The sequence below is a fragment of the Oryx dammah genome, unplaced genomic scaffold (genome assembly GCF_014754425.2).
Source record: "Oryx dammah isolate SB20612 unplaced genomic scaffold, SCBI_Odam_1.1 HiC_scaffold_7, whole genome shotgun sequence".
NCBI lineage: Eukaryota > Metazoa > Chordata > Mammalia > Artiodactyla > Bovidae > Oryx > Oryx dammah.
The window spans coordinates 34,913,885-34,929,843 of NW_024070191.1; the positions used below are offsets into that span (position 1 = coordinate 34,913,885).

Sequence of the window (15,959 nt, forward strand, 5' to 3'; positions counted from 1 at the left end):
TGCCACGAGGATCCCGACCAAGACCAGGGTGATCCAAAACCTCCAGCTTCTGGGGCTGAGAACAAGCAGCTGATAATTCAGCCCCTCCCTGAAAGGTCACTATAAACATCGGCTGCAGTATCTTCCTCAGGAAGACCTACAAGGCCTGGCATCCCCCTGCTCTATCATCCCCATTCATCCGTTCATTTCCTCTCTTGCTCAGACAGGTCCCAGGGCACACACACACCGCCCTCACAGGGCTGGACCTGCCCCTTCCTTAATCCCAAATGAAGCTCCCCAACCCCCAAGGAGCACAGCCAGAGACCCCCGGGAAGTATCTCAGCCTTCTGAGACCCTACTTCTAGCTCAGCAGAATCCACCAGGCACCACCCCTGACCACCACGCCCCAGCTCCCAAATCCTTCAACACACCCAGCCTCCTGCCAGTTGGGTTCAACAGGTCTCTATTTGCAGGGAAGCCTAAACTGGCCACTTCTGGATGGGCTGTGAGTGCAAGGCAGGCGGGAGGGGCCTGAGGCTGGCCCCCTCCGAGCCAGGGAGGCCACAGTGAAGCACTAAGTGGCACTTGAGCCCCGGGAGGCCCACGATGTGGGGCAGCTCTGGCACACATGTGGACTCTGCCAGGCCGTGGACCTGGAGGCCCCACCGGCCAGGCTGCAAGGCTAGGGCCTCCAGGCTGTGCTGAGAGCGACAGAGCCTATGACAGGCCGGGCCTCGGACACCGCGGAGCTGTAGCTCAAATATTTATCGTGTGCATCTGGCTTTCACACGGAATTTGCCAGTTACCAGTGTTTACCTTGGTAGAAATTCACGGGAAACCTTCGTCTGAACAGGCCCGGAGTTTATTTTACTGCCAGATAAACAACTTTCTTTGATAAATCATCCATGTGACAGTGTTCCTGAAAGACTAAACAAAGATTTCAAGTGCAATCTATAGGCCTTTGAGCAGCCTTTCAAAGCTAATGCATGTTTAATTGGCTGCTCCAAGCAGGCTGGGGCAGGGCGAAGGCCTGACGTCTCTTTAGCCACTTGCTCTCCTTTGAAAAATAAATACGGATGGGAGCTTCTGGCTCATTTCTGCAAAACTGGAAGAAATCAGCCAATATTTAAATGCTCATTTGCTTCTGAATATGGCCTATGTTTTTGCTAACGGCTCTGTATATCACAACTATCACAACTGCTGGGGGGGGAAACGTGGAAAACTACGCAGAGATAGAGCTTGGGAAAAGTGGACAACACCAAGGGCTGAAAGAGCTCCCTTAGACTCAACACATTACAAGCAGAAAAACTCTCATCAGGAATAAGATTTCTAAAAATCACCCCAGAACAAAAGAACAAAGTTCTGTGGGCGTGTCCTGGGATTAGCAAAAACTCAATCTGAGCTCCACGTGCCCTACGGCCATCATTGTCCGATGACTTCAGTCTTACAGTGACTTTAGGGTGTCATTTAATTAAAGCCCAGACTGCCTAACTTCTAGTATGTATAGGGTTGCTTTTTATTTGGTTTGACTGGGGTTTGGTTTGTTTTTGGTTATGTGAACTTTAGCACCTTGAAGCCATGTCAAAAGCTTTTAAAAGTTCTCCTAAACGGGTTTTGTGCAAGGTCTCTCTGGTTTAATCCTCTACTAACCAGAAATCCAGGACATTCCATTCCATTTCCTAACACTTCGTGCCAAGCAAGCTGATTTTATTAGCGCTCCAATCCTCCTACTGAGGCCAGTTTCCACCCTGAAATAATTCTTTCCAATAAGAAGAGATAATACTGGTCACGGCTGGAGCTGCTGCCATGGTCCAGGAACTGAATCCACCTGACTGACCCAATTCTCTTCCCAACACAACCACACAGGAACCACTGCCCGCAGACGATGGAGACAGGCTCAGAGAGGCTAAGAGACTTCCTCGCGGTTACTCCGCGTATAAAGGTGGGACTTCATCCCAGTCTCTCTGGCCCAAAGCCTGTGTTCTTTCTCCTGGATGGCACGGCCCACCTCAAAGAAACCAATGGATTACGGAGCCCCTTCCCTGTGTCAGGCACACACATCAGTCCGTTTATACTGGGCAGACTCTGAAAGCACCCAGTGCCCCTTCCCGGAAAGCTTCCTCTCCCATTCCTGGCAGAATGGGAACACAATGGGCATGAGAGAACATGAAGGAGGAAGGGTGTGGAATCCGAACCGGCTACCCAGCTAAAAGCTGCTGGGAACAAAAACGGCAAGGATGCCAGATGGAGTGGCCTTGGGCCATCTGATGAGTAACACCTTTATCTGAGTCTTATTTCCCTCCATCTGTAAGCTGACAGCCCTGGACTGGCTGATCTCTGAGGTCCCATCCAGCCCACCAGATCTTCACAACAACAAAGGGGTACGGAGGAGCAAGACAGCACCCAAGCAAATGGGTGGGCAGCCCGCCTCATCTCAGCTCATCCCTTACCCCCCTCCTTCTGTACCCACCCCCAGAAAGACTCCAAGGAACACAGGTGAACTCGAGGGTAAACCCTTCCCTTGCCCCCCGACTTCTCCATGACTGTTTATATACACATCGAATGATAAGGAGGACACGATGCTAAGTGAAATAAGCCAGACACATAAACGGACAAACAGTGCAGGCTTCCCCTTACATGCGGTACCTGAAATCGTCAGAGTCCTAGAGACAGAAAATAGACTGCGGGGTTCCGAGACCCGGGAGGAGGCGGGGGGAGGGGGCGGTGGTCAGTGCCTGGGTACAGAGTTTCAGTTTGGGGTGAAGAAAAATATCCAAAGAGGGACGGTGCAGCCTGTATCACAAGTGAACCCTTTTGATGCCACCGAACTAACTGTACACCTAAAAATGATGAAAGGGGTGCATTTTATGTTATGTATATTTTATCACAGTAAAGTTTGTTGGTTTTTTTTAAGGAGAGCAAGGCAGTGGATCAGAGCCACTCAACAGGAGAATCACAGGATGGCAGGTTGAAAACCACGTCAGACGGCGCCCAAACCATGCAGTTTGGCAACTGACTGTCTCAAGAAATGACCTCATTGGAGCTGCACTCATCACCAAAGAGGGGAAGCCATCACGTCCTGAACCAACAGTGCCTCCGCCTAGAGCACCATCCCAGCAGGAGGCCAGCCACGGGAGGGCTAGCTGGAAACAGCGCTTGGTTCTGGAGAAGTTTTAACCCAGAGCCTGTGAGCTGCAGCCCCAGCTTCTCCGGTGAAGGGAGGCCTCACCTGCTGGGGACAGAGGGCTGGGCTGGGCTGGGTGGTCCTTGGCAGGACCACCGGGATGGACAGTCAGTGAGTCTGGTCAGTGTGGGGGCCTAGGCTTGGGTTCCATACACCAGCTCATCTGCTCCTGAAAACCTATCCTGGGGTATCAGCTGCCACTTCATGGGGAAACTGAGGCCTGGAGAGGTTCCGAGACTTCCCAGCGTTGCCAGGTGTACGAACGGGGGCAGAAGGAGAAATGAACTCAGCTCCCAGGGTGCCGCGCCCAACCGGGCATCCTGGCTTGAGTCTCAGTTCAGAATACGTCCTCAAGGTCGAATATGCTAAAGAAAAGTGTTGCCATGGACTTCTGCCTCATCTAAGTATTTTCTGCCAGGAGACAATGAGATGTGCAGACGGGGTGCTCACAGAGGGGAAAGTCAGCTCCTTTCCCAGCTTCTGCTCACAGCTCCTTGACATGGCTTCAGAGCGCAGAGTGGTACCCATCTACCCGGGGCCTGACGCCCCCAGGCAGGGCCCCAGCTCTCCACTCGGAGTCCGTGGGTGAGCAGGGACTCACCATCATGACCCACCAGGCCCATTCAAGGGCTTCAAGGGTGCTCTAGGGTTCAGCCATGGTCTCTGCACAGAACAAGCCACCCCCTGAGTCCCTGGAGGACTCAGGATGGACTGCAGGCTGAGAGTTGCATTGCCAGGGCACTTAAAGGGCTGACTCTGTGTTTCCTTGAACCCGAAATGCCACACAACTCCTTCCAACTATTACCAGATCTGTGGACGGGCTGTGTATTTTAGAGACCTTCAGGGATAACGAAAACCAGTTGCTTTCAGCCCAACAACTCCACCCAGGGGTTACCTTGCCATCATCTGTGTGTCTTTTTAATTTTACTTCAACTGAGTAATGATAAATCAACTGAACTAGATTTTTAGATGTTAGCGTTTTGTTTTGTTTTTGACATATACACTCAGTTACCCAAAACAGGGCATGTACTTTCCCTCAAACTTAATAAACAAATTGCACGTACTCGTTTGGAAAGGAGCTTTCTCCTTATACAAAAAAAGAAGGCCATAAACAACAAGGTCCTACTGTGTAGCACATAAACCATAATGGAAAAGACTATGAAATATATATATACATGTATATATAAAAGTGTATATATGTATACTTATGTATATGAAGTATATATGTTTATATATGAATCACTTTTCTGTAAAGGAGAAATCAACACAACACTGTAAATCAGCTACACTTCTTTTTTTAAAAAAAAAGAAGAAAACTGAAAAACAAAACCAATGCTCTGTTTTTTGCCTACAAGGTGCATTTACTGCCAGAACAATATCATTTGTCTATTCTCCAAGTTTCCATAAGAACTAGTAGAATGTAATAACAGCCAAAAAAGAGGATAGACAATGGTTAGGTCAAGGAAAAAAAAGGCCACCCTGTACAATGAGTTGAAATGTAAGTCTAAATTATCCCAATTTGTATTCATCTGGGGATATTTTAATATTAAATAATTTTTACATCGTTTTTCTCACTTAAATACAGCCCAATCTTATGATTTAAATGTACTTGTGCCCAGTTAACAATTGTGAATGTTCAGGAAAGGCACTTTATGCACACTGTAGAAAATCTAGGATTTATACTCAGAAGTGTACTACTTCCTATCATATTTTTGGAGTTAAAGACTCCTATATTCATCTATCTTGGTGGATTTTCAGATGATGCATCCTAAAATCAAGTTGTAGTTACTTAACAGAAAATAATCTGGAAATTAAACCACTTTAAAAAGAAGAAGAAGGCCAATTTCCATCCCCCAGTCATATCCTGTCATCCATACATGAGTCCAACAAACTTTTATTTTATGCCTACCGTGGAACTGTGCAATCACCGATCTAAGTACACACAGGCCTTGTTTTGTTCATTCTAAGACACAGATTCTTTTCACATTTTAACACGAAGGATGTGTCCCCCTGTAGGCAAGGTATCACACACATGATGGATGGCGCATCTCGCAATCAATGGGTGTCTCACAGTAGGTAAAACATGGTACCAGAGACAGACCCTACTCTCAAGCAGCTACAGACGCTGCAATTACCCTGCTGGCAGCTACATCTCCTCCTCTGCAGGAGGAAACCCAAGGTTTGGCTTGGAAAGGCTGAGCCTACTTTTTGCAAGTAATCAAACATTCCGAGTAAAACTTTGCGCCTCCAAACAGTAGCCCAGCCAAGACACCTTGAAAGCAGAATGCAGCAGAGTGAGAACAAATTAGTGAAGGTCCAGGAACCGCCGAGAATGTTTCTTCTAGGAAATACTCCCAAATGCTAACGGTGAGAGCTTTTTTTTTCTTTCTTTCCTCTTTGACTCAGTTTAGGGTTGCAATGTCGGAGAAGGCAATGGCACCCCACTCCAGTACTCTTGCCTGGAAAACCCCATGGATGGCAGAGCCTGGTGGGCTGCCATCTATGGGGTCGCACCAAGTCGGACACGACTGAAGCGACGTAGCAGCAGCAGCAGCAGCAGTGTTGCAATGTACAGTTTTACTCTTTATGAGGAAACATATAAATGAAAAAAAATGTTCAGAAGGCAAGAAAAATTTCTAGGGAGGCCAAGAAATCTTTTTCCACGGCCAGAAAATACTGGACTAACAAAGCAGCCACCTGAAATCTCAGAAAAGCCAGCACAAGGGGAAGCTGTGAACTGTCTTTAGCAGAAGTATACGATGCTTTCTGCCCGTTTCAACCAGAAAAGCTTAAGGGTGTTTACAGATCCAGAAGCTCGAGAGAGTGGCCAGAGGGTGGGGGGTGGTCCTAGCCCCACAGCCATCATAAATCAGACCCTCCCATCCCCTGGGATAAGCTGGGCTGAAGGAAAGATGGTTATGGGTGCTGAGTTGTTAACAGCAGGATTACTAAGTGTGGCAGCTCGCAAATAATATATTGACCCCGACGAAGAGAAAACAGCAGCACCCTGTTGTCACGGAGCAGGAAAAGCAGAGATAGAGCAAGCGGCAGGGGCCAGGCGTCCTGAATGGAGCCCAGCAGGCACCCTGGCCGCCAAGCTAATTCAGAACCTCTTCCCCAGCTAACTTTGGGCTGCCACACATCTGGGGCTTGATCCAGGCTGATCCATCTGCATTCCTGAGCATCAGCCCACAGGTGTTTCTACTGAGGCTATTCCCTGTCAGTGAGGCGGGTAGGGAGGGGTGGGTGGAAATGTACTCTCAACTGCGGGGGGTACAGTGTAGGGGTGGAGAGAGCCAGTGGGCAGGCAGAGCTGCCAGAGTCAGAATCGCACCTCCCGGGGAGGCCGTAATAGGCCGGGTAAGGAGTCTGAGGATGACCGCTGGCAGGAGAGGGCTCGGGAGTGCTGACCCCGAAGGAATGGATCCCTTGTTCCCCAAGCTCCCAAAGAGCCTTCCAACAAGCTGATGTCTTCCCACCGGGGATGTCAAGGCCGTTTAATGCAAAGTTTGATCCCTCGAGTGGGGAGTAAAGCATTCTTTTTCTTCTCGGCTGTGTATCAGCTTGCCTCGCTGCATTTCTTTGTCTCCTAACTGAATCCCATCAGCGTGGCTGACTGCCTCCCTCACTTGAAATGAACTGAGCTAGGAAACAAGTTTCTCAACAAGGCTGCATTCTCCAGGGTGCTGAGAAGGGCAGAGCTGAACTCAGCCCCTGCAGAGAGAGAGACAGAAAAAAAAAAATCCTCTCTATTGCCTTATGAGAATACAATACACACACACACACACCAAAAAAAAAAAACCATAAAAGTCTCTCCTGCATCCAGATAGGGAAGTCTGGCGTCCAGCCCCGAGGCTGTTCATCTTAAGTGGGAAAGGCAGCGTGTCAGAAAGAGAACACCAGGGGAGCAGGTCAGATTCCTTCTTTGTGAAATAAGTGGATTTGATAGGATGACCCAGAGGACCCAGGAGAACTCCAAAGTTCTAGGCACTCAAGAAGGAAACCATCTTTGGGCGAAAGGAACACAGTGCCAAACTGCTAATCAGATTGGCCAAGCCCAGACTGGTTATTAAAATAAGAGACACTCGCCTGCACGCTGCAGGGTGCAGGTGGCCAGTCGACCCAGCAGGGACCCACTGGCACCCACTGCGGCGTGGGGAGGAGTCATCTCCCCAGGTGGGTTACCCCAGCCCCTGAGACCCTTGCCCTTCACTCAAAGGTCAGCTTTCACATTCACATTCTTTCCCAAGGTTTGCCTCTTCAGCCTACGCCTAGGGAATGACTCTAGATTAACGAGCTGCCACAAAGCCCCTCAACAAACTCACGTTGGCGAGTTCCAGAGAATCAGAGCAGAAAGACAACCGATTCTCTTCCCAAAGCGCCAGAACATCCTTTGCCCTGCATCGCCAACAGCGCCCCTTTCAGGCTGCTAGTTATATGTCTCTACGATTCTCTAGGAAATGACCGATTCATGGGTGGTCGGAGTTAAAAATGAAATTTTTAAAAATTAAATCTTCAGCTATGCTAGGTCCATATTTGGGTACATGGAGTCTAGCATAGAGCTCTGAGCTCGAGAAATGCTGAATGACCGACTGGACGCATGAATCAGTGACGGGACACCGCCTCCTTCGCACACTGGGTCCCAAGAGATGGGATCCCGGCGTCAAGCATCCGCTCATACACCACGTTTCAGAAATGGCTCTAATAGGATTCCCTGGATTTGCTGAAACATCAGGGAGTCAGCTTCTCAGAGTGTGGTGATTTACACTATCAGAAGGGGGTCGGTGAAACCTAAAAGCAGCCGCTGAGTATTATCCAACCCCTCCGCCCCACCCCCACCGCGGTCCCCCACCCCCGCCCACTCCCACATACCCCCCACCCCCCCCCCCCCCCAGGAAAGTTCCTTTGGGTCACGGCCGCATACAAGCTGATTCTTCCTGTCCCTCCCTGCTACCCTTTGCAGCAAAAGGTTTCTGGTGAGGACTTCTGAGAGATTTTCTTTATGGCCTTTTACTCAATGCCCATATGCCTCTTTGGGAAGGAATCTTGCGCCATCTGTGGAAGGAAAGCTTGTCACTCCGGCAGGTTAGGGCCATGCAGACCCGCCGGCCTCGTGGGCATTGGGGTCCCCTTGATGGAGCAAGAATGTGAGCCTCAGGAAGCAACTGTCACCCCGGTTGGACAGAAGGAGGGTCATCAGAGTTTGTAAACACTGCCGCAGGTGCTCTCTTACAATTTATTTGAAATTCATTTAAAATGGCAAACAGAACAAGGGATATGACTCAAACAGAAGCGGCAGAAGGCAAGGCAGACAAACCTTCCTAGAGCTCGTCCACCAAGAACCAAAGAAGCAGGTAGAGATACTTACTGCATAAATAGGGCATGAAAAACGTGTGCCTTCTCAAGGAGCTCTCCGGGCCAACTCCTGCCCGCAGTCACAGTGACAAACACCCTGAGACTACAAATGTCACATGTACCCTTTCCTTCAGCTTTGCATGTGTGCAGCTCTCCAACGGCACTTTGCTAGCATAAGGCCCATTCATGTGCATTACTATGCTTGGTTAATGAAAACCCACAATAGGTAGCCCTGGATGGACATAAAGATTTTCTTTACCTACCATTTACACTTTTCCTGGGAGGAAATTCTGTAAGAGATCCAGCCTCGGGGACACCATGGCTGGAATTGTGAGAAGCTGTCCTTAGCAAAACAGCCCTGAGTATTCAGTCACTCAGTTGTGTCTGACTTTTTGTGACCTCCACGGACTGTAGCTCACCAGGCTCCTCTGTCCATGGGATTCTCCAGGCAAGGATACTGGAGTGGGCTGCCATGCCCTCCTCCAGGGGATCTTTCCAACCCAGGGATCAAACCCAGGTCACCTGCACTGCAGACACTTTTTCTTTACTGTCTGAGCCACCAGGGAAGCCCATTACATGTTTCCTGGAAGGAATTATGTAACAAATCCAGCCTCGGGACACCATGGCTGGAATCGTAAGAGCCTGTCCTTAGCAAAACAGCCCCGGCTGCCTCTATTTTATATGTCAGCTCCATACAAAATAGAGGCAGGCTGAAGGGAGCCCACTCTTCAGAAGGATGCCGTTCACATCTACTTTCCCAGAGGACACACTTCCGAGGTGTCTGAGGCTCCGTCTTCTGAGGAGCAGACGACAGGGGCCACCCTTGAAAGGTCCCCTGAGATCAGGCCCCGGGCCCACATCCAGCCCTCTTCCTGGGGCTGCAAATGTGGACCCAGAATTCCCCTTTAACCCAGAGAGATTTGGGAAGAAGGGAGGGAAATTCCCCCCACTGTGGGGATGTCATTTTACTTGCCAAGAAGTTCCTGAGAGCCCCTGCCCCCAGGGCCCTAAACACCAATGACCCCCCTCCCCGATCCTGGGCGGCATGGTGCTGACACCTAGGGGTGGATGGAAAAAGAGCCATGCGGCAAGCCAGCCCAGCAGCCTGGTTTCTCCCAGCTCACCCCAAATCTGCCTCCCTCTACGCCCAGAGAAGGTCCCTCCAAACCCATCCAGTGATCCCATGCACAGAAAGGCAGAAGCCAAGTCTGACTTTTCATAAAAGCAGCCAGTTCCGCCCCCTACCTAGTCTCCCATCCGCCTGAGAAAAGCAGCTGACTGGGGAGGATGGAGGGAGAGAGCACATTATCTCCAAAAAGAAGCTCCAAAAGGCTCTGCTCCAGGGACACAGACCAGGAGAAGCCAGGGATACCCAACCTCCCAGAGGCAGCCTGGGCCACTTTCTTACCAAACTCGCTGGCACAGAGATGCTCGATTATGGCTTCAGATTTCAGCTCGTTGTCACATGGAGGACACACGGTCGTGCCTAGGAAAGGAAAGGGGAGGACAGGAGCTGAGTGATGGGGAGGCAAGAATGCTGGAGGAACTGCCCCCGGGGCAGACAGAGATCAGCCTCGGGACCAAGCTGGAAGGGGGTAACTGTCTTCCGGAATTTCTGAAAGGCAATCCCAGAAAAGATGAGTCCTGGAAACCCAGGCAGACATTGAGCTCCTTGAAAATTCAGGGACTGGAGCTACTGAATATAGTACAGCTATTCAGATCAACATTATCTGGGGCTGAATGGGGCGGGTCCTGTGAGTCGTGTCTTGATGTGGAGGGTCCCTGGGAAAAGCTGACTTGTAACCAAACACTTCTACCCTAGTTTATTTGTTTGTTTGTCTCCTGTTTTCTCTCCTCCCCTTGAAATACCTGCCTGATTCCTGCCCTATTCGTGTTCCTAAACTCCCCGATCCATCTGACCAGCTCTCCATGAGCCAAGAAAGACAATCAGCCAAACTCACAAAGTCCAACCAAGGCCCTCAACACCCCTGTCCAGAAGGGCTGCTGCAGCAAGATCCTGCAGGGCGGGGAGCAGGAGGAGCTGGGTGGGGGCCGGGGGGGGCCCTGCTGCCAAATGGAAGGACCGAGTGTGACAGGGAGACCCTCTGTTGACGTTTTCACACCGTGAAGTACTTTGAAGAGGAGGTGTGTGTGCTGCAGGCATGGGGGGAACTGGAGGCGACTAGGCCCCAGGGGGAGGAGGCTTTGGAAGCCAGGGCCAGTGGATCCTCCCGGCCAAATGCTGCAGATGCTGGAGGGGGCCCTCCCCTCGGAGGTAAAGGGCCTCCTGTGAAAGAGCTGGGAGAAAGCCACCCAGCAGAATCACCAGAAGGGTAGGCAGCTTGTCACCACCGCCACCACCACCATCCCACCATCCCACCGTCAGCATCAGCATCGCCTCCATCATCTATCAGACATCTTGCGGTTTTATCCAGGATGTAGGAAAGCTTGGGCACATCTTAAGGGGCCTCCATGCAGCACAGCAGCGGAGGCCACGAGCTTTGGGGAAGTCACAAAGGAGGACGGTGTGCTGAGCACCTCCGCTCCCATTAAGGCTCTTCCTCCCCTCCCCCTCCCTCTCTGCGGCTCCTACGGCAGCATCTCCTGCGCCTTGGAGCACTTCTGTGGTCCAGAGAAACGGGCAGAGCCTCCCACAGCGGACAGGGAGTCAACTACAGCACTCCGGGGCCGGTGCCACCCCCGGGGACACCGCTGGTCCCCCAGCACCCGGGAGGGGGGTGCCTGACCACATCCCGCTTCCAGGCAGGGTCCCTGTGAGGCCCAGCAGAGGCCACACGCTTTCGTCTTTGCTGGCAGACCCCTCTCCCACCTTGACGCTAGGCCCAGGGCTACGCGCTGGCCAGACTCCTTCGGCAGCAGGAACCACTGCCGTGCTCCAAACAAAAGACAGTGAGACTATCTTTGGACCCAGAGGCTGGAACTGTGCTTCTCAGCCGGAACTTAAGATCGGATTCCAGAGGTCGTGTTTCTGATAAAAGGGAAACGCTTACCCGGAATTGTGCATTCTGATTCTGGCTTCCATGGGGAGAAAAATGGAAAGGAAGTCCCGCCATATATGGGAAGGACAGCGGTACCTGGCTGGGGAGTGTGGACTGTGCTGGAGGGCTTTCCTTATTCGGGTGAAAAATAAATGGAACAGAAGTTATCACGAGGCAAAGTTCAATGACTATACTCTGGCCAAACAAGCAGCCGGGCAGGACTATCCGAAGGCAAACACTGGGTGCCCTTGGCTCACTCACACCACCTGGTCTGGACACCCTGAGTTCCCCAACTTGACTGGCAGCCCAGGGCTCTGCACACCACTCAGGCATTGTTCTCAGTCCCATCGCCACGTCTGGCCCGCAGCATCTCCCGGGGGGCGGGGGGGGGGCAGGAGGTGGCTGGGATAAGCTCAGTGCATTTTCCTCAGCCCGCCTCAACTTTTCTTACAGCCAGCTCTGAAGGGCAATATTAATCTGTGGCCTCTCTGGACTGTGCAGGGGTGGAGGGCGGAGGGGGGTAGCAGCAGGCAGCCTGAGCACAAAAAATCAAACCCACCCAGTCATCCACCAGAGAGACAGGATGAGACGGCCCTTTTTAGAGGCATTTAAAATGTTTCAAGTGAAAGAAGCAAAAACCAAAAGGTGTCGTGTTTCATCAATATTTAAGGGGAAGAGGAGTGCAACACTGGAATCAGAAACACGTGGGTTTTTTTTTTAAATCAATGCACACGCATGCACACAGTACACACACACACACACACACACACACACACAGAGCAGGTCTTCCCTGGCCAGCTCCTCAACACAGGGAAGGGACCCTAAGGAAGGCTCTAGGGAAGAATAAGGCACCATGGCCTCTGCAATCTGTGCCTGAAACAGTCAGGCTGATTTAACGCACAACAGGCCTAAACAACAGCAAAATAAAACTAAAAGTATGTGCTCCTTCACGGAGCTTGATCAGTAAAACCTGACAGGGAGGAGGAATGACCGCGTATCAGCCTGGGAGTGCATGGGTCTAATGCAAGTGCAAGATTGAGAAATAACTTTTCTGGAAAAAAAAAAAGTGCCTCTCCCATAATCGATGTTGAAGCAGCTTGAGCCTCGGCTTTTTGGGGGTGCGGGGGAGCCTCCTTTGACTCATCTCATTATCAAGTTGATCTTAAATGATGTGTGGCCCCAAAGGCCAGCCCCAGTACCCTAAATAGTACTTGCCCCCATATGTGAACAGAAGCTAGCCAGCCGGCATTTGGAAACATGTCACTGCTTTGAAAATCCCATTTTAATTTTACAGAATAAAAAGAAATAAAGAATAAAAGTCAGGCATGTGGACTTGGTCGCCTCCAAAAGTACCAGTTCTTATTCTGGAGGCACAGGCCATAAGGGATGAGGACCAGGAGTCTGGTCTCTCCCCCTGACCTGCTTGCACACACACACACACACACACACACCTCCCACTTCCAGGCTCAGCTGACAGCAGCCCCAGGGGATGCCTTTTGGGGGTTCCTCCCACTGAGGGGGCTGCAGTCCCGGGTAGGAGCAGTGCCTCCCGCAGAACTTGTCACCAAAAACACAGTGGGGAGAACCAGATCCTAAGTTCCACCCCAGACTGGTCCCTTCACGGCTGTGTGGCTGGTCCAGAGTGGGCTACCTGAGCACTCCTGGGATGGAGAGAGGAGGGGAGATGGTGCAAAGGGCAGACTTTGGGAGGGGGCCAAGGGGGCCGGCAACCAAGGAGTAAATGGCTCCAAGAAGATAGCATGGATTTCGGTCTCCCTTCCCTCAACCACCCCTGTCTCTTGGTGGGGGGTGGGGGGTGGTCGAGCCAAGAGGATTCTTGTCTGTGCATAAGGAGGCACCCCAGCCAGTCTCCCCACCTGCCAGTCCCTCTTGTTCCAGACAGGGGCAGTTGGGGGTGGGCTCTGCCCCAGCAAAGCTGGCTGAGCTCTCTGAGTAGGGCTGGGCTTCTCTCCCAGGAGGGGAGAAGGAAAATCCCATGGGTTCTATGCAGACGGAACACCAAAGGCTTAGTCTGCTCCAGGTACTGGCAGCATCTCCCCGAAGGTGAACCCTGTGCAGACCTCCAGAAAGGGCAAGCACGGGGCCCAGACCTCGAGCTGTTGCCCTGTCCACCCACCGACCCCATCTCCACATCCGCCACTCTGGACTTATCTCCGTCCTCCCTGAAATAAGCAAAGGCATTCAAGTTTCAGGGTGCCCTTCCCCGGACTACCCCACCCTCACTCTGGGGAGCCTGCCTGCCCCACAGGAGACATTCCTCCTCAGGCATCACTTGGAGATAAGCTGAGCCAGCAAGCAACAGGTTTTTCCACTGCCCCCTACCAGGCCCCCGCCACACACACACACACACACCTTAAGCCCTTTCCTCCAAAAGCCCTAGAGACGGGGCCCCTGTGCTGAGTCCCCTGGGCACACGGCTCCCCATCTCTGATCACTGGCAGCTCTTTGAGCCTCAACTCTGCTTCCGAAGAGGTCGGGGTTGAATTCATTCCTCTCAAAGTCAGGCGAGGGTGCTGGAGTGTTGATTTATTGGGGATTTTCTTTTTTTTTTTTTCTTTTTGGCTTCTTAACTTGTTTTGCTCTGTCTTGTGGCCTGGGGATGGGGGGTGGCGGGGTGATGTGCCTTCCTCCCCCGTCAAGAGCTGCCCGTTAAGCGGGAGGGGGTTCTGAGAACAACCTCCTGCCCTTCTCCGGGGCTGTTAGGAAAGTCTTCAATTTGCGGTCCCGCTCCCCAAGGAGAGCGGAACAATGAGCTAATGACAATTGTATCTTCCTAATTACCTGAGGATTTGTGTGAATGAGAGAAGCAGGGGGTATGCAAGAACGGGGGAGAAGAGTCTTTCCATCCACCCCCCTCCCTCAAGTCTCCCGAAGCTGTTACCTGAAAGGAGGGAACAGCCTTGCAGTTTCTAAACTATTTTCCTCAGCTCGTTTTGCACCAGTCCAGGAGCTACTTGGCTGAATGACTAGCTAAGAAAAGCGATTAAAAAAAAATCCTCCTCGAACCTAATAATATAAACAAAGCTGCACCTTAGCATTTGCTCGGCCCTCCAGAACTTCCCAGATGTAGAGTTAGGGTTGCGTTTCCCGCCCCCAGCCCCGGGGGCATCTCTTCTACAGGGTTCAAAGCTCCGATGGGGACTCGCTTCCCTCCCAGGGGAGAAAGGCGCTCTCCTGGGACCCGGAGCTAAAGCTTTGTTTCCTGGAAACAGGATTCCCAGGGCAGCGGCTCCACGACCCGCAGCGGGTGCGCGCGCGGGGCTGCCCAGCCGGGCACCACCTCGGACGTCTCGAGGCCGTCGGGCAGGGCCGAGGGCACGTCCCCCAGGCCCGGGACGCAGCCCGGGGGACCCCCGCCTCACCTTGGGGCTTAGAGGCCTCGGTGGCGTTGGGCGGGGTCATGGCGATGCAGACGTCGCCCTCGGGAAACTTGTCGCACTTGAGCATCTCGGGCCAGTAGAAGCCGAAGAACTGCATGACCGGCTCGCACGAGTCGCGCACGGCCTCGCAGAGCCAGCGGCACGGGTAGATGGGCCGGTCCAGGCAGACGGGCGCGAAGAGCGAGCACAGGAAGACCTGGGTGCCGATGTGGCAGTTCTTGTTGAGCAGCGGCACCCAGCTGCTGGCCTGCTGCTTCACCTCGGCCATGGTTTCGTGTTCCAGCAGGTTGGGCAGCACCATCCTCTTGTAGCCCACGTTGTGGCACAGCCGCAGGTCGGCCGGGATGTCCACGCACTGCGGCGGCTTGGTGTAGAAGCGCCCGCTCTGGTAGGCGCCGATGTCCGACTGGAAGCTCACGTAGTCGTACTCGCTGGCCGAGCCCGCGGCCAGGAGCCCGGCGGCCAGCGCCAGCAGCGCGCCCGCCGCGGCCCAGCGCCCGCCGCCCATGCTCGGCGCCCCGGCCCCCGCGACGCGGGGCGTCCTCGGTGGTCTCCCCGCGCGCGTCCCGCCGCTAACTTGCAGGAGCGCACCCGCCCCACCCCGCACCGCCCCCCCCGGCTCCGGGGACAAAAGGCGCCGTCTGCACCCGCGCCCAACTGGGCGGCCGCGCGCTCCTGCCCGGCGCTGGCGGGGCGGCCCAGGAGAGCTGCGCGGGGAGGCGAGCGCGCGGCCCGAGTGCGGCCCAGGCGCCCGAGGCGGCGGGACCCGAGTGCCCGGCGCTCCCGCGGCCGAGCCCTCCGAGCCGCGCGGGCCAATCAGTGCCGGCCGCCGGGAGCGCTCCGGGCCCGCCCGTCAGTCACCCGCGCCGCCGGCCAATCGGCTCGCGGGCGGGAGGGCTCGGCTCCCCAGAACTCAGCGCAGGTCAACACCCCTTAAAAAACAAAACCAAAAAAAAAAAATAAAAGAAGGAACAAGGAGGGGAAAACGAGGAAAAGACAAAAAAAGAAAGAAAGAAAGAAAAAAGGAAGGGAGAGGGGATG

General features: G+C 53.0%; 1 protein-coding gene across 1 annotated transcript in view; it reads right to left on the reverse strand.

Annotated features, from left to right (window-relative positions):
* SFRP1 (secreted frizzled related protein 1) overlaps positions 1-15,688 on the reverse strand; it is a 40,894-nt gene extending 25,206 nt beyond the window's left edge. Inside the window, exons 1-2 of the mRNA XM_040243117.1 lie at positions 14,901-15,688; positions 9,927-10,004 (exon numbers count right to left, since the gene is read on the reverse strand). Coding sequence (XP_040099051.1) covers positions 9,927-10,004; positions 14,901-15,426 — 604 coding nt within the window. The 5' untranslated portion in view covers positions 15,427-15,688. The remainder of the gene's footprint in view (positions 1-9,926; positions 10,005-14,900) is intronic.
* Positions 15,689-15,959: the final 271 nt, after the last annotated feature.